General features: G+C 34.9%; 1 protein-coding gene across 1 annotated transcript in view; it reads left to right on the forward strand.

The window, feature by feature from the left end:
- The window catches only part of MMS22L (MMS22 like, DNA repair protein), a gene marked incomplete at its 5' end in the record, with an annotated part of 162,514 nt that overhangs the window by 117,362 nt on the left and 17,711 nt on the right, over positions 1–27,441 (forward strand). Inside the window, 7 exons of the mRNA XM_014590732.2 lie at positions 2,213–2,406; positions 6,093–6,243; positions 8,219–8,370; positions 9,371–9,513; positions 15,380–15,539; positions 21,422–21,591; positions 24,886–25,091. Of these exons, the coding sequence (XP_014446218.1) occupies positions 2,213–2,406; positions 6,093–6,243; positions 8,219–8,370; positions 9,371–9,513; positions 15,380–15,539; positions 21,422–21,591; positions 24,886–25,091 (1,176 nt within the window). The remainder of the gene's footprint in view (positions 1–2,212; positions 2,407–6,092; positions 6,244–8,218; positions 8,371–9,370; positions 9,514–15,379; positions 15,540–21,421; positions 21,592–24,885; positions 25,092–27,441) is intronic.

A 27,441-nucleotide genomic window follows, 5' to 3' on the forward strand; every position in this document is an offset into this window, starting at 1 on the left:
CTGTATGCTTTTTTTTTTCCCCCTCAGTGTTTCAGGTAGTTTTAAGAAGTGCTATTATTGTATGGGAATTCCAGTGTAAGGGGCACCAGGTCCTAATGTTACATGATTTATATTTAGAATTTTTATTGACTTGTATGTAGTTATGTGAAATATTCTCAGATTAAGATGTGGTCTTGCGACCAGTTTTATCTTGTCGATTTGCCTTATTATACTGTCTTGTTGGAAAAGACATCTTGCATTTTTTTGTAGAGAAAAACAGAAAAAATATGTCATGACTTTTCCAAAAACCCAATTAATGTACTGGATGTTTGTTTTATATAGTTCTTTCAAATGTCAGTTCTTCTAGATAAGCTGTTTAAAAACATCAAAAATACTGGAATTAGGGGTTGGTAGGTGGCATGGTGGTTAGGGGCACTGGACTCCCATATGGCCGACTACATTTGAGTACCAGACCTGGCGGCTTGCTTTCTTGCTTTCTCTGTCTCTCTCTGGCTCTTGCTCTGTCCCTCTCTGGTCATATTAAAAGAAAGTAACAAAGAAAGGATGGAAGGAAGGAAGATAAATAAAATAATTCTTTAAGGAAATACTGGAAATATGGGATCAGCAGTTAGCATAATGGCTATGTCACTAGACTCCCCATCTAGTCAACCATGGTTCCAGTCCTGGACCTGGTGGCTTAAACTCATGCCGGGCGTGTGTGTCCAAGATCCCGAGAGGAGAATGGAGGAGAAGAGATTGTGGCATGGCCATCCTTCCTGGGGGATGATTTCTTACTTTCTGTCTCTGTCTCTCTGTCTTTTTGGTGAGCGCATGCGCCCTATAAAAAAAAAAAAAAAAAAAAAAACCTCTCCCAAAAAAAAAAAAAAAAAATGGAATTAAAATAAAAAAAAAAAAAAACTCTCCCCCAAAAAAGAGAAAATATTGGAATTAATATTTTTTCCTTTTAGAAATACTAATTGTTTTTCTGAAGGGAATACTTTTTTTGGGGGAGGGGAGTCATAGGACATGTGTGCTTGCTAGTGAGAGAGTGGTAAAATGAGAAAGTACTCCCCATGGAGCATGGTCATGCATACTCCCTCCTCCTCTCTCTTCTCTAGTTTTAGGATTTTGATCATGCACACATACATGCTCTTGGCCCATTCTTCAAGCCATGGGTCCAGGACTTGAACCACACAGTTGGTCATATGGGATCTAGCCATTTTAACCATTTGACCATGTAGGTTAGCCCTAACGTGCTGCTATGTTAAAGGAAGTCTTCTTCCTCGATTCCATTGATTATTTTGCACTGCCTTAAATATAATTGAAGAATGCAAAGGTAAGTATGGTCTCCAGCATTTATTTCTGCTCTCAGTTGATCTGGCAGTAATATAAATCAAACAGGAATAACAGACAGGGATTAGTATGGTGTAACTGAAGTTACATGTTCAGTTTTAAGTAATCATATTAATTGTTCTGTGTATAGTATAAATGACTCCAGATCACTCAGAAAATTTCTTAGCATTTCCTCCTTTTAGGCTGGTAATCTCAATTTCCTGCCAGGTATGTTTATATTAAGGTCTAGAGATAATCTGAATTTTCAGTTGAATTTAGCAGAAATGATAGTAAATGAATTTGATGCAGTATAATACTGTTTTATTCTTTTACAAAAAATAACTTTTTATTCCTTTTGATTGTCTGTTATGTGAAAATGATTATTAATCTTTTTTGGACAAACTTTTTAAAATTTTATCCAGCATAGTTTTATATATTAGTACAAGGCCTGTCTGTTTCTAAACAAAGAAAATGTTTTAATTTAAGTACCATATATAAGCCAGGGGTACTTACCTTCCTCTTGGTACATCCATATTCTAAAGCAGTCAGGAGAAAATGGTTTTAAAAATTGCATTCCCTTCTTGATAGTAAGTAAAATCACTTGTCATATGTGAGTTGCAAAATGCAGACCGTCATTTTGAAGCTGCCTGTTTCCCATTTGGATCTGACATATTAAAAAGCATATAATTAATGGTTGACATTAGTAATTAACATTAACTTTATGGTGCTTAATATGCCATCATTCATCCATCAAAAAACTAGAAATGCATAATGTCTTAGTATAAAAGTTTTATTACATACAATGATCCTTTAGTTTCACATGGTATAACTGAAGCCCAAAATGTATTTAAAGAAGATTTTGTATCTGTTGGATCTTAGCTATATTTTTATTTCTTTTTAGGAGTATGCATCAACAATTGTGTAAGGAACTTCAAAGAGAGAATGTGGATCTGACTGTACAGTCCTCATTATCAGCTAAAGAGCGCCACCTTGCTGCAGTTGCCAGTGCACTATGGAGACATTTTTTTTCATTTTTGAAGAGTCAGAGAATGTCACAGACAGTGCCTCTCTCACAACTTGCAGATGCAGCTGCAGGTCAGCATTAATTGTTAATTTCCTAATTCCTTTCTTTTTTTGCACACTCTTTATCAGTATTTTCTTCTGTTTTCTTGGTAAAAAACTCTTGCATTATTACAGTGTAATAAACATTTCAACAGCAAGAAAGGTAAAAGAATTACATATTTTTAAATTGGGATCCTTCAGCTTATTTTTTAATAAAAATTACATAATTATTTGCTAAAAACACAATTTTCAATTTTAAAAACACTGAATGTGCATAAATTTTTCTTGTGCGTGCAGTATTTGGAAAGTAAAGTAGCATTTGATTACATCTCATTCAAGTAGTTTATTTTCAAATTATATGAGCAGCTATCTAGGCAGAAAATGAAGTTAATTTATGTGAAGAGCAAAAGAATATAGAGTGAATACCACTTCAACAGCAAGAGGATGGGATCAGAATGACATGAAATATATAGAATGTTATTGTTTTGACTTCTACTAGATTCTATTTTAGATTGTAATTTTTACTTAATTAGATTGTTAGCCTAAGGACATGTTCTTAAGCCTTAAGGGACTTTGAATCATATGAAATTATAAGCAGTAATTTGAATACATGTGCATATATGCAGTTTTCTAAGAGGAGTTCATTATTTTTCTCAAACTGATGTTTTGCCCAAAATACGTTAAGAAATACTAGAAGACACAGAGATTAGTAGGGTGAATACAGTATTCAAAGGTCTTTAATGTATTTAAATGTAATACTTTTAAAAACTAAAGATCTAAATAGCTGTTTATTTTACTTCGGTGTGGATAAGGAAAGCTGAGAAAAGCACTACAGGGACCAACAGTTAGCGTAATGGCTATGTCGCTTAACTCCCGCTTAACTGTATTCGACCACAGTTCGAGTCCTGGACCCGGTGGCTTAAACTCATGCCAGGCACGTGTGCGTGCGTGCCCAAGATCCCAAGAGGAGAATGGAGTAGAAGGGATTGTGGGTGATTTCTCGCTTTCTATCTTTCTGTCTCTCTCTGTCTTTCTGGAAAGTGCATGTGCCCAATAGCAAAAAAAAAAAAAGAAAAAAGAAAGAAAGAATGAAAGAAAAGCACTACAAAAAGCATGAATGATATTTTTTGAAAAGATCTTGAACTCTAGTAGTGCTTTCATAATTAAGACTTTTCAATGATAAATTAAAGAATCTTAATAAAACAGTCAGTTTTCAACTACTGTAATGTCTATGAAAATAAATATTGATATTCAGTCAGTTTAACCAAAGAAGCCATTAATAGCTGATATAACTTATATTCCTTTTCCTGACTGCCCAATCATTCAACAAAAATAGATCACAGCAGTTTAGATAGTGATGTCTTATGTGCTAAAAAATAAATGGTATATAAATGTAAACAAACCATTTGTGTTCAGGGTTTGATTTGAAATAAAGACTTGATCTTTTGAGAGAAGATGATTTCCTTTATATAAAAAGAAAGTCACCTTCTTTTATAGGCATTGGAAATATACAAAGAAACTTTAAAAGTTTCTGGAAACATGAAATTAAAGTACAAGTTTATTTTGGTGCAAAAAGATGTTGAAATACATGCATAGGTTTTTTTTATAATATATATTTTCTGTGAACTCTTTGAAGACCCTTGTGTGTATGTGTGTGTGTGTGTGTGTGTGTGTGTTTTAAAGGTCAAGAATACCTTCTCCATGGAGCTTATAGACTAGGTATAGGAGACTCAAAAAAATAAATAAATAAAATTTGTAATATGTTAGATGATGATAAATGCTATAGAGAAAAATGAAAATAAGAAGAGAATAGAGTTAAGGAATACCATAGGCAGGTTATAACGTTAAAGAATAGTTAAGAAAACCTGAGTTAGTAGCGTTTCACCTGAAGGGGGTGAAAGACCTCGCTCTACAAAAGTTCAGAAGCAAGATCAAAACTGGTATGTTTGAGGAACTGCAGGGAAGCAGTAAAGGTTCATGGGAGGAAAAAAGAGTGAAGTTAAGAAACGAGGGTCTGGAGATTATGGAGAGCTAGCTTGTGTTCTGCCTTGTAAGTGTTTGTAAAAGACTTACTCTGAGATAGGAAGCTTTTGGAAAGTTTTAAGCAGAGAATTGATATGAGCCTTCTAGCTGCTTGATTCAGATTAGATTTACAGGGAGGCAAGAGATGAAGCAGGAAGGCCAGTTAAAGGGATTATTAGAACAATCTAGAAATGAGCAGTGTGGGCTGAAGTGTACCAGAGGCTGTGGAATTGAACAGATTTCCCATGTGAAGGTATAGATTAGATATAGTTTTGAAGGTTGAGATGATAGAATTTGCTGAATAGGTAAGATATGGTAACTAAAATACAGAAAGAGAGGTTCAGTGGGTATAGTTAAAAGAAACTATACCCATTTGCTGAGGTGAAGAAGATTGTGGCAGGAGTAGATTTTATGTGGAAGACTAAGATTCTTATTTGAGATTTTTTTTAGAAGTTCGTTTAAATATTTTATATATTAAGCAGACACTTGGATAACAACCCTAGCGTTCAGAAATGAGTGTAAATTAGAGAAATTAGTTGGTGTCCCATGGAAGAAAATGATAGTGATTTACTGTCTGAGGAATAGGGAGAGGTTTCCTACTAGGAAACAGTAGATGATAAAACAGAGAGAGTGGCTGGTAAAATCTGACGATTTGAGATTCAAAGGAGATAGGAGTTTTAGGAAAGAATAAAGGATAATAGTCTAGAAGGAGCAATATGGACCAAGAAGTAAGCTTGCCTTATTTGTAGGTCAGGTAGTATTGAAAATGGGAAAATAAACAGCCACATGTGAGACAGTTCCATAGGAGGCTGTGTTTAATAATTCATTGATAAACATAAGCATGAATTGTTTAATACCAGTTGAGTTGGTGGATTCTCAGGAAACCACAAGGTAAAGAATATTTATTTAACATCGTTACCTAAGGAATTCTGTTCCTAGACTTTGTGAATATTGAAGAAGGTGGGGTATCATCGAGTGTAGGAGATATTGTTCAATAGAGTCCAGTGTCTCAGAGGAGGAGAGCAAATCCTTTACCTATGGCAGGTGATAAGTAAATTAGCCCAGCTAGAGAAGAATTGATATTAAAAATATTTCTCAAAATGGGTCTTTTGAACGATTTAACCACATTAGGAGAAGCATCAGGCTTAGAATTTGTTATTTAGTTAGCCTCATATATACATAATGACAGCACTGAGTTAGAATCTTTTAGATTGTTTTATTGGAGATTTGTTAGGTCGAGAAAGTCGTGATGTATTTTTTTATGCTTCTCTATGCAAAAATGTGTCATGACTTTCCCAGCAACCCAAGAGATGATGCTACAGAAAATTTTTTTGGCAACATGAATTTAGTTCAGTGTTTGCTTTTTGCTTGTTCTACATTTCTAATGTGATATTTTACTATTTGATACTTTAAAATTTTTTATCATTGTAGATAAAATTTGTGGAAAAGGAATGTTTTTAAAAAATTCTTACCTTGGGACCAGCAGGTGGCGTGGTGGTGAAGGCGCTGGACATTTCCACATAGCCGACCACGGAGCTCAGTTCTGGACCTGGTGGCTTGCTTTCTCACTTTATCTCTCTCTGTCTGTCTGTCTCTCTCTCTGTGTCTCTTTCTGGTCATATTAAAATAAATGAATGAATAAATAAAATTAAATTTTAAGAAATTCTTACCTTAAATTTCTCCCATTTTAAATCTAGATTTCACTTTGCTAGCAACAGACATGCCAAGTACAGCGCCATCTGATCTTCAGCCTCAGCCAGTTGTGTCAATAATTCAACTTTTTGGTTGGGATGATATCGTCTGGCCACAAGTTGTAGCAAGATATTTAAGTCATTTGCTACAAAATAGGTATGTGCATTTATTTCAGGCATACTCATTAATACAAGCTGATAGTATATTAATATCCTGTGAAGGTATGAGTTTGCACAAATGAAAACTGATCTTTACTATATATACTCTTATTGGACAGGTTTTTTTCTTTCTTTTTTATGTTTATGTATTAGCATTTTGACAATGGTAATAGTAGGAAAGTTTACTTATGTATCATGACCTACTTTTTAAAAAATGTTGGTTAAACTCTTCTAAATTTCTATCATCCTGAAATGACTCTTCTACACTCCCCATTGTGAAAGAAATTATATAGTTATTATTGTTAAATCTGTAAGACACTGATATATTATTATAGTTTTAGTTAAAAATCTAAAATACTTTAGGTTTTTAAAGATTTTACTCTTAATTTATGAGATTGTAAACAAGGCACTTCACCTGAACAACGATTTTCTTATGTGTAAGTATTAATTGCCACGTTACAAAGGAGATCTGAAGAACATCAATAGAAAATATACAATAAGTAACATTAAAGTAAAAATAGAATGGTTAAAAAGAGTTAAATAAAAAACATTAAGATAAAGGAAGATAAAAGAAATATACAGGCATAACAGGCCAATATACTTTTTATCCAAGCTGCTGGTCAATGAAAATGAAGAGAGATGTAGTTAGTGAGGAGCCATCAGAAAGCTTACAGAAAATTTATTTAAGTACAAGTTTATTTTGGTGCAAAACATTTTTAAAATACATGTATTCTTTTTCATAGTATACATTTTCTGTGAACTTTTTGAAGACTTAGTATTTTCAGTTATAAAATAAGGAAGTTCAGCATTTTTATGAGCCCTTCTAGCTTGCTAATTTTATGATAATAATCAGCATTGATATTATTTATTAAACACTTTTGTTGAAATTATTTGAGCTATGTTTTAAAAAGGATACTAGTTTATAAGTAACAGTTGAAGAAATTGAGACACAAAGGTATTGAATAGCTTTGGGAAAGTTAGGTAGATAAAAGGTGTCCAGTCTATGCTGTTTTGTGTTGTGTTTTACAACTTAGAGTCCAAGTATTTCAGCATTCTTAGAGTTGTGATTTACATGTATTTTTAAAATTTCTGACTTTATGTAACATTTATATATTAAGACTGTCTACACCCTTCTACCCCTACCTGTAAATGGATTGGAAGCAGTTTTAGTCACGCCTTTGGCTTTGTAGAAGAATTTTTCTTTACATTTCTGGCAGATGTTATTTAGGGATTTGGTGTGAAGTAATCTTTAATGATGACTTCCTGTGGAGTGGAGGAGCAAGAAAGGAGGAGACAGGAATAAGATTAGTCAGGAGAACCACAGAAAATATAGTTTTATCTTTTAACTTTTTTCTTGATGTTAGGTCATTGCCTCTTTTCTGTCTACTTACTAAGGGCCACTATTTTTTTTTCTTTTACTATTCCTTCATTATTATATTAGTTGAATTATATAAGTCCCTTTGTTTTCCCATTATTTTACTTTATAAGAGGGAGAGGAAGTGGAATGAGAAGAAAAATGAGAGAGACAGGTAGGCATCCTTAACAGGATCTCACTGTATCACAGTCTTACTGTCCCAGCCCCCCAGTTAGCCTGGATTACAGGCACAGGCAACAGGTGTGTTCAGATTGGCCCAGGGACCGAACTCAGGCCTCTTTTATGGCTTCCAGCTTTCCAAGTGGTGACACTGCTGTTCATACACCATTGCAGTCTTCCTTTCCCATTTTAATTGTATTCTTCTTTAACCTCTCTCTTGGCATAAGTCTGTATGTGTGTCATCAGTGGGAAACAAATATCTTTCTGAGTACAGTGTTCATTTTTAGCAAAGCATGTCTACATTAGTATGTTGGTGTAAAAAATAAGTGAGACCAAGGAGTGGAGGGAATGTTAGACTGTTTTCCTTTACTCCTTAATCTCAATATTAAAGGAGCATATTGTCATTTTTATTTTTAATATTTGTCAACTTTTTTCACAGTACCTTATGTGAAGCACTTTCCCATTCAGTCTGTGTATCTTTTCAAGCCTTAACTATAAGATCATGGATCCGTTGTGTTTTGCAAATGTATGTAACAAACCTCTCTGGGCCTGATGATTTGTTCATTGATGTAAATACTGAACGGGAAATTGGTAAGTTAAGTATTGCAGGTGTGGGGGGCAGAGGAGAATCTATAGAAAGGTTTCTGCTGACTAGATTGTTATGTAAATTAATAGAAAATATAAAAAATATATTTGTAATTAGATGTGACTATAAGCAGAAATTTATTTCCTTTTGAGGCCTTTTCTTTTTCTTGTTACTATATATGACAAATTTCTTTGCTATAAAGATAAAAAGAACTTGATTCCTTGGAAGCCAAGAACAAAAACTTGCTCCTCAAGTAACAAGCTCTTTTTTTTACCCTAAAGAAACAGATCATAAAAAAAGTGGAAATCTGAAGTAAGTAACCAGATATCATACTGTGAACATCCTAAAAATATCCAGTGATGAATAATTCTCTCCTATTTATATTAGTTCCTTTCCTTTTCCTCTTTTTTTAAATTATTATTTTATTTATTTATTCATTCATTTATTTTTTTTAATTTGACCAGAGAGAGACAGAGGGTGAGAGAGAGAGAGAGACGAAGTGAGAAAGCAAGCCACCAGATTCAGGACTCAAACCCTGGTCAGCCATGTGGGAGTGTCTAGTGCCTTAACCACCATGCTACCTGCTGGTCCCAGTTCTTTTTCTTTTCTTCTACTTTACAATTTTTCAATGAGTGATACTTGTATTTTTTAACTCTCCCATACAGTTCTGTTGTCTATAGGAGATGACTTTTCCTAAAGCTGTTGTTCATGGTCATTCATAAATTTCACAAAGATAACCTGAAAAAAATGCCCCAAATGTAATTTGATAACTCATTATACCGTTTGTCTTTGCATGAATAAATTTTAGGACTTGGATGTTCGTAAGTGAGAGAAACCTAATTGAAAGTTTTATTTTTTTCTTTTGCATGTGGAAATTTTAAATTTAAAAATGAGCATGTAATAAATGAAGAATACTATATTCTCTGCTCCTATACATATATATGAACTATTAATTTTATTTTGCAAGTTTATATAACAAGCGTAAGTCGTATTTTATTTTTACAGAAAAAGAATACATGGAACAGTTGGCTGAACTGACAAGATTACTGTTTAAACTGTCAGAAGTAAAGAATATTTTCTCAAAGGCTCAAGTTGAATATTTACCTCTCCCTGAAGACCCTAAAAAAGCACTTGTTCAATTTCTTGAGGTATTTTTCATTTATTGATATAATTGTCCAAGTTGGTTATAATTATTTTTCAGAAAAATTTAAGTGTTCTTAATACTTTTCTATGAAACTAGTTTCTAATAATTAAATCATAAAATTGTTTGCCTGCTGTTAAAAAATTATGGAAGAAGAAAAGTATAAATTTGATGTATATAGTACAATTCACTTTTAAGGATAGCAGAAAAATTATATTTAATGAAGCATAATAAAACTAAAGAATACTGCATAAGAGCTTACTCCAAGAATAATCTAAATTGTTGGGGTAGCTTATTGCTGAAATAGCCAGGTAACAACATGCTTCAGGTACTTGAGAACTAAATTTCCTTGTCTAGGATACATTATGATTCCAATTTAATGTTTACCACCCTATAGCAATCAGTGTAAGCATAAGCATCAACCACTTCATGTTACAGTATGATCAGGGCATTCCTATCTAATTAATTTTGCTTTGTCTATAATAAATAATCCTCTTCAAAATTTCATTTTTAATGATTAATTTTACAGTTACATAGCTTATGTGATAGTATTTGTTTTACAACCCTAGTTGAGGCTATTGATGTGTTTGGATTAGTTCATTTTATAAGCTATTCATAGTAGTTTATTTTTCCATAAAGTGGTTGGCATTAATTGCAATGAAAATAATTATAACCAATAAACTCTTCGAATGAATGTTAAGTTTTCCACTGATTTCCTTTAAGTTAAACTGCAATTATATAACAATTAGAGATGTCATATAAATTCTAAAAATTTAGTATGATAGTGTATGGAAATATAAAATAAACATTTCTTTTGAGCCCATTATTTAGTTGTTTATTGGCTCAACCTGCAATTAATTTAACACTATGGTGTGCTGAACTATACTACTAATAGATCAGAAAGAGAGGTAGATGTCAAGCTTTCCGTGACTAATTTTCAAAGGCTCACTTAATTTAATCCAGCCTAAAGTAAGTATTCTTTCATCGCTATGTAAATGATAACTTTTAGTTAAATGCTACATAGTATTTTGATAAGAATTCTTAGGAATTTGGAAAATGAAACGTAGTGCTCCTTAATCTCGGAGAACTTTTGTTGAGGGCACAGGACACTGAAGTATAAATAATAGCGCAAGGCATTATGTAGTAAGTGCCAGTTGGTTGACAGATCAATCAGTAGGTAAAGAATTCAGAACATTTTGGTATAAAAAGTTTGGAGTTTATCCTATAAAGGATGTGAGGACTTTGTAAGTTTTTAAATAGGTTTCATTTGATCTGATGACTTTTTATGAAAATTAGTAACAATAGAGTGGATGAAAAATACTGGAGAACTATTGGCCAAAAACTAGTGAGTGGATATGATATAAACACTGTGTTCAACTGGAAAAATAATGACATCTTAAGGATAAGTGGGAACATCATGATTCAGGAGAGAAGCAAAGCAAAGAGTTTACTTTGAAAGTTGATTAGTTTGAGGTTGAGTCATGGATCCCCCAGATCATCCCTAGGTTCTGTGGTTCAGTAGGACAGTCACAGGGCTCGCATATAGCTCTATCACAGTTGTGCCTTATGGAGGATGATTACAACGTACAATCAGAAAAGGAAAAGGTACATGGGATGAAGTCTGGAAAAGCCAGGCATGGTTTCTGAGAATCTTTTCTGAGTGAAGTTATGCAGATGTAGTCAATTCATCCTGCCAGGAACTGTGATGAGACATGTGAAATATTATCTACCAGGGAAGCACATTAGTGACTCAGCACCCATGATTTTTATTGGTTGCTGATCTATTCCCCTTTGCCTCACACGGATTCCAGACTTCTCAAGGAAATGCAGGCATTCAGCATGAACCATATTGTGTGCACAGACAGTATAGGTACAGTGAGGCATTCTTATCACAGAATGGTGGGAAACCTCCTAGAATCTAATGATCCAAATGCCAGCCGTGTGGGGCAAGCCTAGCAAGTAGGTGTTTTACAGGAGAGAAATCTTGGGCTAGTATGTTGACTCTTTTCTGCACAGTAATTATATTAAAACACATAAGTAGTTAAAATGAAGGTACTGAAAAATACGTATCTTTTAGTCTAGGGGCATTACAACGAAAGCTAGAGAAATACTGAGATGTCTAGGGCATTGGTGCTTGAAAGTGTGACTCATAGACCTCTAAGGGTTACTGATAAACTTGTCGGGAAGGCCCACACGCTCAAAACTATATTGACATTTGCACGAATAGTGCAAAAGCTTTAGCATGAATCAATACTGTGGCCCAAAATTATGCTAGTAGTCATTATAATTACACTTTCAGGTACTCAGAGAGAAAAAAAAGGCCAGTTTTACTTAAGAATATTCTTAATGAAGCAGTAAAATTATTAATTTTATTCAATTTTGACCCATGAGTATATGTCCTTTTAATAGTCTTTGAATGGCAACGTGAAGGGTACTTAAAGCACTTTCACTGCATACCAAAGCAACGTGGTTGTCTAAATGAAAAGCATTTGTGTGATTATTTGAGTTGCAAGCTGAACTGACTGCTTTTATCTTGAAAGAACAACTGACAAAGTGTGGTTATTCAGACTTGGATATTTGGCAGACATTTTCTCAAAAATGAATGAAGCAAGCCTATCACTTCAAAGAAAACAACTGACAGTATTTATTGCTTAATAATATAATTCAGACTTTCAAGAAAATTAAAATTCTGAAAACTTGTATTTGCCATCATAAGCTTGAGAGCTTCCTAATACATACAGACTTTTCTGATGAGATTGGTGGTAGTGTTAATGATATGCTTTTTTTTTCTGATCTGAGTAATGGAATGTGTCAGCAATGAGAACCTGCATAACTCTGTGAATTAAAACTTCCAAATGACCTGTACAGACATTTTAAAAAGCATCCATAGTGTAGGCGTCAATCAAAGTACAAGATAAAGCAATGACTTATAGAAAAGTTTGAAGTGTTCATTGACATGGTTTTAGATTCCCTAAGTCTTCAGATTCCATGATTTAGTTACAACTTAGCTTTAAGAAATACCACTTGTTGCTCTGGCTTGTGGCCTGGTGGTTAAGAGAGCTGGATCCCACAGGACCCACCTTGTGATATGAATCTTGGTCCCAGTAGCTTCAAAGACATGCCAGGTGCATGTGTATTTGTGCCCATAATCCCTACAGGATGGAGAAAAGAAAAGGGATTGCAGCATGACCACACCCCATTGGGGGTTGCTTTCTCCCTGTACCTCTGTGTCTCTGGTGAGCACATGACTCTTCTGGCAAAATTAGAATGAAAGAAAATAAAAGAAGGGCCAGCTAGTGGTATGGTAGTTGAAGTAGCTGGATCCCACATGGCTGACTGTGCGGTTTGAGTTCCAGATCCTGCAGCTTGAGAAACATTCTGGGTGTATGTGCATCTGTGCCCATAATCCTGAAAAAAAGAATGGAGAAGGGATTGCAGTGTGACTATCCCTTCTGGGGGAGGAGGTGCTTTTCCATGTTCTTTCTTTCTCTCTTTAGTAAGATACACACCCTAGAGCAAACTAAGGAATGAGTGAATGAATGGATGAATGAAGAAATGACAAGAATTTTTTTTTTTAATGTCACATATTATGTTTTGGTATAATAGAAAAGAAGTCCCATAGTTATCTGAAAAATTGATTACAATACTTTCTTTGGGGCCAGATAGTGGCACGGGGTAAAATGCAACACTCTGAGGCAGATCCACACTGGGGTTACCAGGTCAAGTCTGGTGATCTTCCTGATGCCAGGGCATGTATGTGCCTGTAATCTGGACTAGCTGAGGCTGGGTGTGGATCATGGCATGAGGACATTTTGGGGATTGCTGTATCTCTCCCTCCCTCTCTCTCGCTGCATATCCCACTCATGGAATAAATAAATGCATTTTGCAGTGACATAGGCATTAGGGGAGCTGCTTTACAGTGCTGGAGACCATCTGGCAAGGCTCCAGGCTTGCATCCCAGGTCTGCCTCAGCATGCTGGTTGCAAACACTATCCTGGCTTGCTGCAGGTCTGAGGAGAAGATCACAGTCAGGGACCCTGTCGAGAGCACACCCTTGTCCAGTCAAACCCTCTTAGTAAATAAATAAGCTTTAAAAAAAGACAAAAACTTTTTCGTCCTATAGCTACATGTATTTGTGAGACTGGATTTTCTTCATCTGCAAATGTTACAAATTGGGTACAGAAGCACGTTTGATAATCTAGCTGTCTTCCTATTGAGCCAGACATTGAAAAGAGTAATAAAAAATACCACTATTTTCATTTTTTTGTTTCAAAAAGTAATTTTTTCTTAAATATGTTATTTATATTAACAGGTAACAGTTAGTACTATTTTTAAATAAACTATTAATAATAAGTTAGGGGACCAGCAGGTGGCGTGGTTGTTAGGGTGCTGGACACTCCCATATGGCCGACCGCAGTTCGAGTACCGGACCTGGTGGCTTGCTTTCTCTTAAAAAATCCCTCTCTTTCTCTGTGTATCTCTCTCTGGTCAAATTAAAATAAATGAATGAATAAATAAAATTAAATAAATAATTATTTTTAAAAAATAGTTAAAATTTTCTAATATAGTATATGTGTATATATCAGCAGATATAACCCAAATAATAAAAAGCCCTTTAACATTTTTAGTTTTTATCAATGTGGAAGGAAACAGGAAAAAAAGTATGAGAACTTTCGGTTGAGGGAATGAAGTGTAGGAAACATTTTCCTCTTGGAATTTCGGGCACATCTTATTTAAAATCCTGATTAGATGAAAGGGAGGGGACAAGACTGCAGTGTGACTAGTGCCTTATGTGGGGTGCTTCTTCCTTTTTCTCTCCCTCTGCCTCTCTGGAGAGCATAGATACCCTCTGGCAATTTAAAAAAAAAAAAAGAAATCTTGGGAAAAAATCCATTTTATCTTAAAGCTGACCGTGTGTGTGTGTGTGTGTGTGTGTGTGTGTGTGTTTTAAATTGCCAGAGGGCACATGTGCTTACAGGGGAGAGAGGGAGGGAGAGGAAAAAGGAGGGAGAAGAAGAAAGCATCCCCCAGTTGGGCGTGGCTATAACATCCCTTTTCCATTTCTAAATCCTGTGAAGATTTTGGACACATGTGTACAAAAACTTGGTGTTTTTCCAAGCAACCAGAGCATCACTCAAACCACTGAAAGCCATTGTGAGATCCAGCTCTCTGATCCACTAGGCCATGAGGCCAGTACATTAAGCTGAACTTTTTTTTTTTCTTAAAGAATTATTTTATTATTATTTTCTTAAACTTTATTTTTCATTTATTTAAATTTGACCAGAGAGAGACAGTTACAGAGAGAGAAGTGTGTGGAATAAGAAAGCAAGCCGCCAGGTCTGGAATTCAAACCGCAGTCGGCCATGTGGGGAGTCCAGTGCCCACAACCACCACGCTACCTGCTGGCCCCCATTAAGCTGAACTTTATAGATGTTTTACATGTAAGAATTTGGTGTCATTATTTGGAGGTCTTCCTTGTAGGAATTTGAGGATTTTAAATTCCTGGTGATTTGCTAGAACTATCACAAGCCAACCTGTGTGTAAGTCTTGATGTGATTTGGTTACAAGCTTTTCGTATATAAATTTCAGTTTTATTTTCACTAATACTCTGCTTAGTCAAATAATTATTGGTGAATTGATTTTTTTGTTATTTCTTTAACCTTTATTTTAAGCTAGGCAAGACAGTTATTTTCACTTGTATTTTAATTACTGTGAACCTTTAATGGAGTGAAGGCTTAAATGGAAGGGAGTGTGTGTGTGTGTGTGTGTGTGTGTGTGTGTGTAGACAGAGAGAGAGAGAACTTATCTGTATTTCTCAAAGTCTGTATTACATAAAAGTTGGAAAGCTGAATAATGTTTTCCTTTATTTATAGGCTGTTGGTATAACTTACGGAAATCTCCAGGCACTTTCCGATAAATCTGCCATGGTCACAAAGTCTTTAGAATACCTCGGTGAAGTATTAAAATATATAAAACCTTATTTGGGAAAAAAAATTTCTAGTTCAGGCCTGCAGCTGACTTATGGAATGATGGGTATGTATTCCTGACTAGTAACATTTATTTAGGTTTGGCCTAAAGTATTATGGTAGATAGGAATACACTGGCTAAATCACTACTCTCCATACAATCATAAAAATAATCTGAAATCAGAGATGTATTGTAAAATAATTCATGCGGGCTTTCAAGTACATCTTTATCTTCCTCTGTCTCTTTTGGTATTTTTGTTGTGCTTGTGTTAATAAACTATGATTGAAATAGAATATGCAAACACTAATTGTTATCAGTAGTCTATTTTAAATCACGTTGTGAATATTTGAATATCTTTTTTTAAATGCTTATCTATACTTTATTGGAATTAAAAGCATCAGAAACCCATCACTTTTTTCCATTTTATGATCTATATATGAAGGAGGTCAGAAGAGGATTTAATGCAGCATTAAAGTTATTTATGCTTCAAATCTTGTTTCACACAATACTATGTTTTTTCTCTTTTCAAAAAGAAATCTTTTTCTATGCCTGTTCTGTTAACAATAGAGTTCATCTTTCTTTAGAAAGTCAGTAATTTGAATGTCTTTGTTCACTAAAACCATGTTGCTAACCAAAAATAGGAACTGGATAAAGTAAATGAGAAGCATTTCCTTAGAAGTTTTTATATAGAATTTAAGGTTTTTTTTTTTTTTTCCTTCTCTGTGGCCAAAAGCTTATATCTGCTCCCTTTAATCTTGTGAACATATGAAAAAACTGATTTGGGCTGTCTGAAACCTTTTATCTTTGTTGTGAAAGATAAAGGAGAATGTGAAAATGTGTAAATATGAATGATGTAAAATGTAGTGAAAGCAGTGATAGCAATTCAGTCTTAATTTTAGAGAAAAATATAAGTAGGAATTAGTTATAAGTTAACAAAATAAATTGTAGATTAATAAGTATTTTGGCATGTAGGCTATTATTTATTAGGCTCTAAAAAGGTTTTCAGGTGTTCCCAGATTCATATTTTTGCCAAGCTAAATGTAGAATTTTCGAATATATCTTTATTTGTAAATATATGATGGTCTTCAAGAACTATAGAATCATGTTTGGGTTTGGGTTGGGGATATAAAGATGTGGGGCTACACTGTACTAAGGAAGACTTGAGGGTCCTTTTGTCTTTCTGCTGCCTTCCTGGTTTTTGACTTGGTAGCAGGTAAATTATACTCTTTCCTTTTGTGGGGTCTGTCTCAAAGACTTAAGAAGAGAGTATCCTGATACAGTGTGGCCTATTTATGTATTACAATAGAAATTAGCAACAAGTAACTTACAATTTTCTACATGTGAAAGGTTTAAAACAAAATGGAGACCTATTGTGAAGTATTAGGATTAGGATATCACAAGCACTTGAGGGAAGAAGTTAAGCCACTGGAAATTTTTGCTTTATTTACCTTGCCAGCTCCTAACTGGGAATATTTCTGTTGTTTATTTACAAGATTGCTAATTAAAGGCACAAGGCTGTGGATGCAGTTATACTCCCTATTAAGGAAGGCATCTATCAATGGGATCCTAATTGTAACTTAGTAAATTCTGAAACGGTAGTGCTGATCCATCAGTAATATTTTCAGTTTCCTTTCTCTTTATTTATGTTTAAAAAACTTTCCCTATTATACTTTTTGTTTCCATGTCTTTTCTTTTGGTCATCCCTGTCTCTAGTTATTCTTTTGCTGTTTTGTAGCTGCAGTTGTAGTTCTGGCTGTGACACTTCAGTGTGCAGCCTGGATGTCTCTACCTTTCTTTCATTCCTAGGTAGACTTGGTCTCCCTCATGTGTTCTTCTTTATTTATTTATTTTTTTAATTTGCCAAGAGACATGCACTTTTCAGATAGAGACAGAGCAGGAGAGGGAGAAAAATATATCTCAGTGGGTCATAGTCATGCTGCAATCCCTCCTGTCAGGATCTGGGGCATGTACATACATCCTCCCAACATGTTTGTTAAGTTGCCAGGGCTAAGATTTGAATCATGTGGTCAGACATGTGAGATCTGGCTCCCTTAACTACCAGGCCATGGGGCCAGTTTAAAAATATATATATATATGTATATATATATATATTATAATATATAGTATAATATATCATGTATAATTTTTTTTTAAGTTTTTACTTTAGAGCACATGCACTGACCAGAGACACACACACAGAAATGAGCCCTGAAGAGAGATGGTCACTCCACAAACTCTTCTCCATTCTTTTCTCAGAATCTTGGGTACATATGCTCACATACACAGTGTGATTTCACCTGGTGTGGGGCTCAAACCATGGTGTCAGCCATGTGGGAATCCAGTGCCACCTGCTGGTCACAGTACTACTTTTTTATAGCTTGCCATTTGTTATATTATTGATGTATTTGGCATTACCCCATTAAATTTAAGCTTATCAGAGTAGTAGCCTTATCTTTGGAATGTTTTATTTCTGTAGGTGTATTTTGAACAAGAAAGAATATGCGCTGAGTATATATCAGGCACTGGATTGGGAACTGAGGATATGCTGGTTAGAGTGTCTTAGTTCGTTATTGAATTCTAATGGAAATACCTGAGACCAAGTGAATTATAAAAAAGTGGAAATTTAATGGCTCACAATTCTGGTGGCTAAAAAGTCCAGAGGCATTGTAAATGACAGAAGGCAGAACTTTTTAGCAGGACAGAGCAAGATCGTATCCATGTGGCTTGGTCTCAGCTATTCTGGTTTCATTCACTCTGAGTATATATCCTCCATGATTCACTCATAGCAACTCTGCTCCAGTGATGTTATCACACCCAAAAGCCTCACCCTGGGAACAATGCCAAGGAGTTAATTTTACTCTTAAGCAGAATCACGCACCTAGCAGCCAAAGAAGAGAAGTGAGTAAAGGATGTCTTTTTCTAGGAGGGAGCATGGACCTCTAAGATATGGGGGGATGCTTGGGGCCTGTTTAGAGAGACATCTGAGGGGGTCGGAGAGTTCAGTTATGATTGCACCCTCAAGGATGTGTGTCTAGTGCAAGAACAGGCCCTTCACTACGGAGTCCTCATGTGGCTGATTGTTAGAGGCTCTTTCAGTCTTCATGAGTTTTCGCAAATCCTGAATGATACTGTGAAAATTAAAATTGATCCTGAATTGGAGAAAAAACTGAAAACAAAATATCTTTAGAGTCGGAGTACAAGAAAATAAAGGACATTGCTTTTTAATGACTGGAAGAATATTCAAGGACCCAGGCCTTGGGAAGATCTGACCTCCTCCAAGGACAAAATCCAGAAATCCTTAAGACTAAGACAACTTGACTATGATTTCTTTTTTTCTTTTTTATAAGAAAAATATCATCAATTGGACTTTATACTTTATACTCCTATCCAGTGGAAAGAAAATTTCAGACCTGCAGAAACCTGGCTATGGGTAATTCGATGGAAGATAATCTTGATAAAGAGTCAAGTATACCTCCCAGCTGTTTCAACCAAAGTAACACTATTGATCGCATATATTTTATACCTTGCGATAAAAATGTGAAAAATCCTGCCACTAAAAAAATTTTTTTCATTTAATATCTTTAAAATAATATCAATTCAATTAAGTCTCAACATATGAATTTCTCGGTATATCCAACCACCATCTACAAAGACCATCTTCCAAAACATGAAACTAAGGGGCAAACCATTATGCAAAGCATAACAAAGATTTTTCTCCAGTATCAGAAATGGCATATACTAAAAAAAATAAGTGAAAATAGTAATTTATAAACCTAGCTATAGTATATCATATATGAGCAAAATATAGTATATCATATATGAGCAAAATTGCTATCTATCTATAAATAGGTATTTAAATGTTTATTGTAATGATTTCAATCCATTATACACAAGAGTAGAAAATATATACATACACAAGAACTTTTATAGTGGTTTTCTTTGGATGAGTGGGAATGTTTTTGTGTTGATATGTTTCTGAATTTGTAGTTTCATTAGTAAATAAATAATATGTTTATAGCCAGAAAAAAAAATTTTTTTACTAAACTACTGTACATTTTAATCTTTTACAGAATTTTTGTCTGTAAAAAAAATTTCTTTATCTTCATATTTTCTCTTTGCACTTTTAATACACTCCTCCACATTACACACAAATATTCTTTGTAGAAACTTTACAAGTAGTACCTGAGGGAACCAGCAGTTAGCGTAATGGCTATGTCGCTGGACTCCCACATATTCGACCGTGGTTCGCGTCCCGGACCCGGTGGCTTAAAACTCACGCCGGGCGTGTGTGCGTACGTGCCCAAGATCCCGAGAGGAGAATGGAGGAGAAGGGATTGCGGTGTGACCATCCCCCATGGGGGTTGATTTCTCGCTTTCTGTCTCTATGTCTCTCTCTGTCTGGCGAGCACACGCGCCCTATAGCAAAAAACCCTCTCAAAAAAAAAAAAAAGTCGTACCTGATATAACAGCAAACTGAATGTATTACCTCTGCCTTTCATGAACTCACAAAACTTGGTCTTCACAAAGGGTTTTAACCATGGCAGAAGATGAAATACAAGGGTAGATGATGCATTTGGGGTTGGTAGATTCATGCTCTAAGTAATAGCTGCATGACACCTGGGAGTGATATGAATCATTTCAAACATCAGTGGTGATGTCAGTTCTTCTTACCGGTATATTAATGTTAGTTAGAATGTGAGTTCTTCTTGCATTGCTGTCATATTCAAGTTTACCACCTACCCAAAAAAATGAGGAGCTAGCCAGCTTTCTTGAACATATTGCTAAGTGAACATCGTGTTTCTTTATGATTGATACTGTACTTCTTTTACCACAGAAGATTAATGTTGCTATTTGTTGTTCTTAGAGGTTATTATTGACTGTTATTTTAACATAAATATAGTATTTGATCAGCATATTTTTGTTTTCCTTTAAAGCTTGAATTTTAAACTTTTTGTTTAATGGAGATGCCTTTGCATTTTATTATCATTTTTGTTTTCTAAGATGGAATAAAATATAAAAGTTTATGCAGTAGGTGTCCCACTGTGCTGTTCACACAAGTGCTTAATATGTGTTTGAAGTCATTCGTTATAAAGAAGACCTCAATAGCAATAATACACCCTGTGGGAATTATCTATGTATGTTCTTAATTACTTCATTAAACAAAAGATGCCATTTCTTTAGCTGTACTATCATCAAGTGTAGCAATTGACAGACTTCTCGCGTCCAGGAAACCAAATTATATTTCAAGTAGTAAATCTCTATGTTTAGAATCTAAATTGTGTTTGTCTATATTACGTAATTGAAAGATAGGAAAACTGAAGTTCATGAAGGTTAAGTGATTTCTTCAGGATGTTAGAACTAATCCTATTATAACAATTAAGTTTAGTTATACCTTTTGTTATATACTAAATAGAGGCAGCCTGTAAAACTGTATTTAAGAAAAAAAATTAAGAGAAAATGGTATCAAGAAAATTCATGTAGAGTTGGATGATAAAGCCCAAGGAAAAAACTAGCATGGACATAAAAGTATGTTTCATAATCCTACAGTGTGCTTAAAGTTGGATTAATTTGGCTCTGTTCTTTCTAGCAGTCAAAGCAAAAACAGAAACCTGGTTAATTTCAACATTCAGTCTATATAGCATTTAATGTGTATATATATATATATATATACCACACTGTGAGTGTAAGTATAAATATATTAAGTGCCAATAGCTTACAAAATATGTGTCTTTTTCTTGGCCCAGAATTCTGGGAGATTTTTATCTCTTTAGTGAAATATGTGATTTAGGTTAATCTTTTGATTTAAATTTTCTGATCTTACCGTATGTATCTTCCTACCACCTATGTTAAGTTGGTTGTGTGTACTTTAAAAACACATTTTTTTTCATTTAATGACAAAACATTCTAGTTAGAAAATAACCATAAATATTACTTCTCTTCTTTGTTAGGAATTCTTGTTAAATCATGGGCAAAAATCTTTGCCACCTCCAAAGCCCAAAAACTCCTTTTCCGGATCATAGACTGTTTGCTACTGCCCCATACAGTGTTACAACAAGAAAAGGAGCTGCCTGCACCTATGCTGACTGCAATTCAGAAGAGTCTTCCTTTGTATCTCCAGGTACAGTAAGGGTAGCTGCTTAAAAGGTAACCTAACAAAAACAAAAAAAACAAACAAAAAAGGGAAGCATTGCCATGAAGCATAACTTGCTAAATTCAGATTTCAAAACCATACCATTGTAATTTCAAATGTGTATCTACTGGGTAAATTTTCAATTTATTTTGTATTTGGCTATGAAAACAAAATGAAAAAGACAAAATTTCTGCTAACAAGGAGCTTAAAGTTGAGAGAGAAGGCAGATGCACAGACACTTATGGTAGTGTGCTCAGTATTTTTAGAGACTTCCGCTGTCTATCAGCCAGAAAGGCTTTGGGTGAGGAGAAAACACTATGGGGGTATTAGATATAAAATCAGAATTGTCAAGAGATGAAAATCTGGTCCTATCAGAGGGAGCAATATGTAAAAGGGCTTGAGCTTTAAGAAAATACAGCACACTGTGTAAAGGCAGGTAGTTCTGCTGCAATTAGAGATTCAAACGGGAGAGGCACGTAATGGACAGCATTATATGCCACGTTAAGAAGTTTGGACTTCATCTTTTTCATGGAGACTGTTGATGGATTTTTGACAGAAAAATGGGAGTAACATAAGCATGTTTGCATTTTAGAGAGATGATTCTAGTGGCAATATCTAAGATGGTTGGTGAGGGGATTAGACTAGAGACTTGGAAGTCAGTACTAGTTCATTGTAATACTTTGCACATCATCTCAATGTTTTTAACTAAAGTGGTGGGAATAGAGCCCACGTGGAAGTTTCCAGAAGCATTCAGGAGCCCTGAAAATACCTGCTCAGGGTCAGGAAGTGTGTCATACATAGCTAAGACATTGCCCTTTACCGGCTAGAACATGATAGGCCTAGTTTGAGTCTCTATTCAGCCTTAAAGGCAAGGTGTGGTAGTTTGCCTCTATAAACCCAGCACCTTGGGAAGGCTGAGGCAAGAGGGTTGAGAACAATATTAACAAAACTCTGTCAAAAACAAAACAAAACAAAAAAAACAGACACTGACAGGTTCCTATACTTAAACAAAAAGCTGCTCGGAAAGTGTTGTGGAATAACCGAAAGAAAAGAATTATTTCTTAGATTACAGAGTAATTGGCTGCTTATATAGCTGTGCTACTCACCAAAATGGGAAATTCTGGAGATGCAGGGATGAAGGTAAGAATTGGTTTCTGAATAGCTTTAGTTTAGTTTATTTTCAAGTTTTATGGAATAGCTAGGTACAGCATCCGGTAGGCATTTGGAAATACCCATCTGTCATTTGGGGTAAGTACGGGACAGGAGGTATACTTTTATTTGCTAGTTTCTGATTTGAACATAAGCAGTTCTTAAGTCCAGCTGAAGAAGAGGTGGGGAAAGGGCTTTTGTTTAGAGAGCAAGCGATCTCTTTCATAGATGGATATTTCAACCATTTTTAAATTCCTGAGATGATTTGACTAATTTGTATTCACAGTAGCATTTAAGACAAACTTTAGTGTGTCCTTTAGCAGAAACATAAAGGGGGGAAGCAGCCGCGGGGCAGGCTGAATTCCCACTGCCATGGGAAGAGAGGTAGGTGGAGGGAGTTATGGGCAGCAGGGGTATCTGGAGGGTTGTGCCTGTAGTCGTTATAAATCTGCAGTCTACTGGGGCTGGCAGGTGGCGTAGTGGTTTAAGGAGCTAGACTCCCACTTAACCGACTATGGTTCAAGTCCTGACCTGGTGGCTTGCCTTTTTCACTTTCTCTCTCTGGTCAAATTGAAAATAAATAAATAAATTAATTTAATTAAATTAAATAATTATTTAAAATAATCTGAACAGCCTACTTAGTAAAAATTATTCTAAGCTTAAGTCATAAATTGAAAATGTTAGCAAATGACCTAATTGACAGAATTGACTTTAAGCTGAATCTTAGATTTCTTCAAGGTGTCTAGCTTTCTGCTTTGGAATTTTTGAAAAGTATCTATTTGTTATTTCATGTTCGGATTTAATGTGCTTTTCTTTAGTCAAGAAACAAAACTGGGGTGGGTTCAGTCTTTTCTCCCCCCCTCCCAGTTCATTTGCTAGCATTTTAACAGTTCCATACTACTTTTCATTAAAAATAAATTATCAAAATTTCTTATTGGGTAAAATACCCATTTATAGTTAAAATGCATACTTAAATATTTCTAATTATTTCTTTAAGAAAGCACATTTTGAATCACAAAGTGCCAAATTATAAATGAACTTTTAGAACACACTGTATTGTTTTGTTGGCGATTATCTATATTTAGTAATGTGTAATATTTAGTAATATTAGCAGAAAAATGTTTCTTTTTCTCAGGGTATTCGTTTAATTGTAAGAATTAAATACTATAATCCATATGAAAGTATTTTGTTAACTGCTGTGTAAATGGAAGGAATTAAATGAGCAGACAGACAATATGACATGAGTTTTGTGTGGCCTAGATTCTGCTAAAGTCCTTTTTTTTTTTTTTTTTAAGATTTTTGCTAGGGGGCTTGTGTGCTCACCAGAGAGACAGAGACAGACAGAAAGCAATAAATCACCCCCAGGAGGTTGCCACACCCTAATGTCTTCTTCATTTTCCCTCTGGATTTTGGGCAGGCACATGTACCTGCTCAAGTTTCAAGCCACCAGATCCAGGACTTGAAATGCAGTTGGTCATGTGGGGAGTTCAGCACTATGCCACCTGCTGGCCCCGCTCATAAAGTCTCTTAATCTCAGTTTCCTTAGCCACAAAATGGAGATACAATGATCCTAACTCAATGGTTTTCTGAGAAATTTAAACGAGCTAATGAATATAAAGTACACAGCATAGTACTGGACATAGGAAAACTTCTGACTTTTTGTTATCAGTCTTCCTTTTCCGCTTGTTACTTATGTTTTTAAAAATATATCATATTTTTTAACAAGAGACTTTTAGCATAAATTTTAGTCTTAGATAAAATAATCAGTACTCTGCATAAAAGATTGACTTCAAAATATATAGCTTTATAATTACATATATATGTAGTTGATGAATGTGGTGGTCAACTTTTCTGAGGATGAGAAGACAACTCTCCTTTGTCATCCTGTACATCTCCCTGCTTCCTTTGTCCAAGTCCCAAAGATATGCATGCTTAATGAAATACCATAGCTTATGTGTTACTCAAGATCAATGTACATAATGTACTTTATGTACATTATCTATTTTGATGCAATAAATTTTCTATTGTGTACATTGCAAATCCTGGCATGTTGGGACACTACTAATTAGCAAGTTCTTATTTTTTTATACTTTATCACTTAATATTTTCTTTCTTTCTTTTTTTTCTCTATAGGGCATGTGTATTGTGTGTTCTCAAAACGCAAATGCCTATTCCAATCAATTGCTTGGGAATGTCATTGAGCAGTACATTGGACGGTTTCTTCCAGCTTCACCAACTGTTTCTGGTCTTGGACAACATCCTGTTTTGTTGGCCCTGAGAAACTCAGCCACTGCTCTGTTGATGGCATCTCTAAAGAAATGCATTGTACAAGTCATAAGGTACATCTAAATTTTAAAAATAGGTGGTATGTTCACATTGTTAATCTTTAAGTAAAAAGTAACAAAGCAGTATCTTAAAAATATTGGCAATCCTTAGAATACTAATAGTCTACATTTTTTTCTCCTCAGAAGCAATTTATCTGAGAATTTATTAAAGTGACATTTGCTCATGGCAGACTAAGACAGTGTTCTTTAAATTGCTTTTCTTTTCTTTGTACCTATTTTCCTTAAAGATGACCTACAAATAATAATAGTTTTTTAAATTTTCATAAGATGAACATAATCATATTTTATACTGTATAAAATAGAATAATTATATTTTTAATAAGTGAAAAAATGGATGTTAATGTGAAAAAAGAAACAATATAAAGTTCTGTTTTGTTAGTTTAATCTCTATCTCAACAACTCAGTTTTAGTATTAAGTAAATGAGTAAATGAAACAAGTTTCTTACTAAACTGCAGGTACTTTAACTGTAATGCTAGAAGATTCCCTAATGCTAATTATCTTTTTGTCTTCATGCAGTATTTAGCTTTATATAAAATTAATTTTAAAACTTTAAAATACTATGGTAAAATTCTTTTTCTTTTTTATTTTTGCCAGATGGCACATTTTCTCACTAGAGAGAGAGGGAGAAGGGGAAAAAAGGGGAGAGGAATTAAAGGACCACCTCCGATGAGGAACACTTCCAATAAGGAATGGTCATACTGTGGTCCCTTCTCTTCCATCCTTCCATCCTTGGCAAATGCCCAGTGTGTTTCTCAAGTTGTTGGGTCTGGGCCTCAAACCATAGGTTCAGTCACATACAATCCAGCTGCCTGGAGCGAGCCCTATTTTTTTTTTTAAAGACAGAATCTCATGAGCTTGAGATCCTCCTGCTTCAGTCTCCTGTGTAGCTGGAACAAAAGTATACACAGTTTTCAGGATGGGCCAGGAGTCAAACTCAGACCTACCATGAGGCCTTAGCCTATCAAGTAGCATTGTACACGATGTACACTACTGCAGCTGGGCCTTCATTTCTCTTATCTAGTATTAGTTTTCTGTGTTGTTAAATGACCTGGTAATTTTAATGACCCAATGACATTCATCACCTTTCATTACAGAGTTTCATGCCTAAAACCTTTCTTGATCTTCTGTTCATGTTCTTAATTTCCTGTAACTTGGCTTTGGAAGCTCTGTTGTTTTTGTTCCCTCTCCTTTGCCATCTTTTGGCAAGAGATTGGTTCCTTCTCTTTTCATGTTTCTCATCCCTAATTACATAACATTTGAGAATATTGCTAGACTTTTCTACTAGCCCAGACTAAACAGTGCCCCCCACCAGGTTATTTTTCCTAAATTTCTGCTTCATGCTCCTAAACTTCTTGGTTGGCTTCTTTTTGTCTGTGGAATACATTCCATATTCCTTTGCTCTTCATAATCTGTCACTTCTACTTTTCCACATATATCACACATGGTGTCATATACAGACCCTAATAAGAATATTTTTCCAAAGTAATTTTTTTAAACAGATTTTTGCTATAGGGTGCATGCATTTGCTGGACAGACAGACTGAAAGTGAGAAATCACTCTGGGCATGAGGGTGGCCATGCCGCAACCCCCTCTTCATTCTCCTCTCTGGATTTTAGGCATGCACACACAAGTATCTGGTGTGAGTTTCAAGCTGAGTATGGGACTCAAACCACAGTTGGCCATGTGGGAGTTTAGCACCTTAGCCACCATACCACCTGCTGGCCCCATCAAAGTGATTTAAATTCAATACATCACATCATACCTTTGTTCTTTTTTTTTTTTTTAATTAAAATATCACCCCTTTGGGCTAATTCCACCCATCCTTTATAAAATGACAGTTAATATCTCATTGCACCATGATGTCTTTCCTTTTTCTGAACTCGCATGCCCTGTACAACTCTGTTGACAGAAATACAATATATTCAGTGTATCTGAATTTGCAACATGATTTTTATAATCCACCACTCTGGGACATCACATAAGTAATTTCAGTACAAACTAAGTAACAAGTGCTGAAGTAAAATTAAATCCGTGATAGTATTATAAGCCCTGATACTATTAGTAGCCCTGGTGTTTACAATCCTTGCCACATTACTTGATTTTCCTCTTTATTTACCATAAATGGAAGCTGAGTTTTCTCATCGTTTCTATTTGACGACTCCAAAATTAATTTTTTTTAATAACTCAAGAAGATTTTGGAGATAGCCTCCTATAACTTCTTCCATGCTATCTTTGTCTAGTTCTTCAATCTGCCCTCTGAGTTAGGGCTCCTCCTTTTGAATTCCTGAGCATTCCATGCTTAATCGTTGTCAAAGTCCCTGCCACACTATTTTATAATTGTCT

Source organism: Tupaia chinensis, unplaced genomic scaffold (genome assembly GCF_000334495.1).
Source record: "Tupaia chinensis unplaced genomic scaffold, TupChi_1.0 Scaffold000478_3, whole genome shotgun sequence".
Lineage (NCBI taxonomy): Eukaryota > Metazoa > Chordata > Mammalia > Scandentia > Tupaiidae > Tupaia > Tupaia belangeri.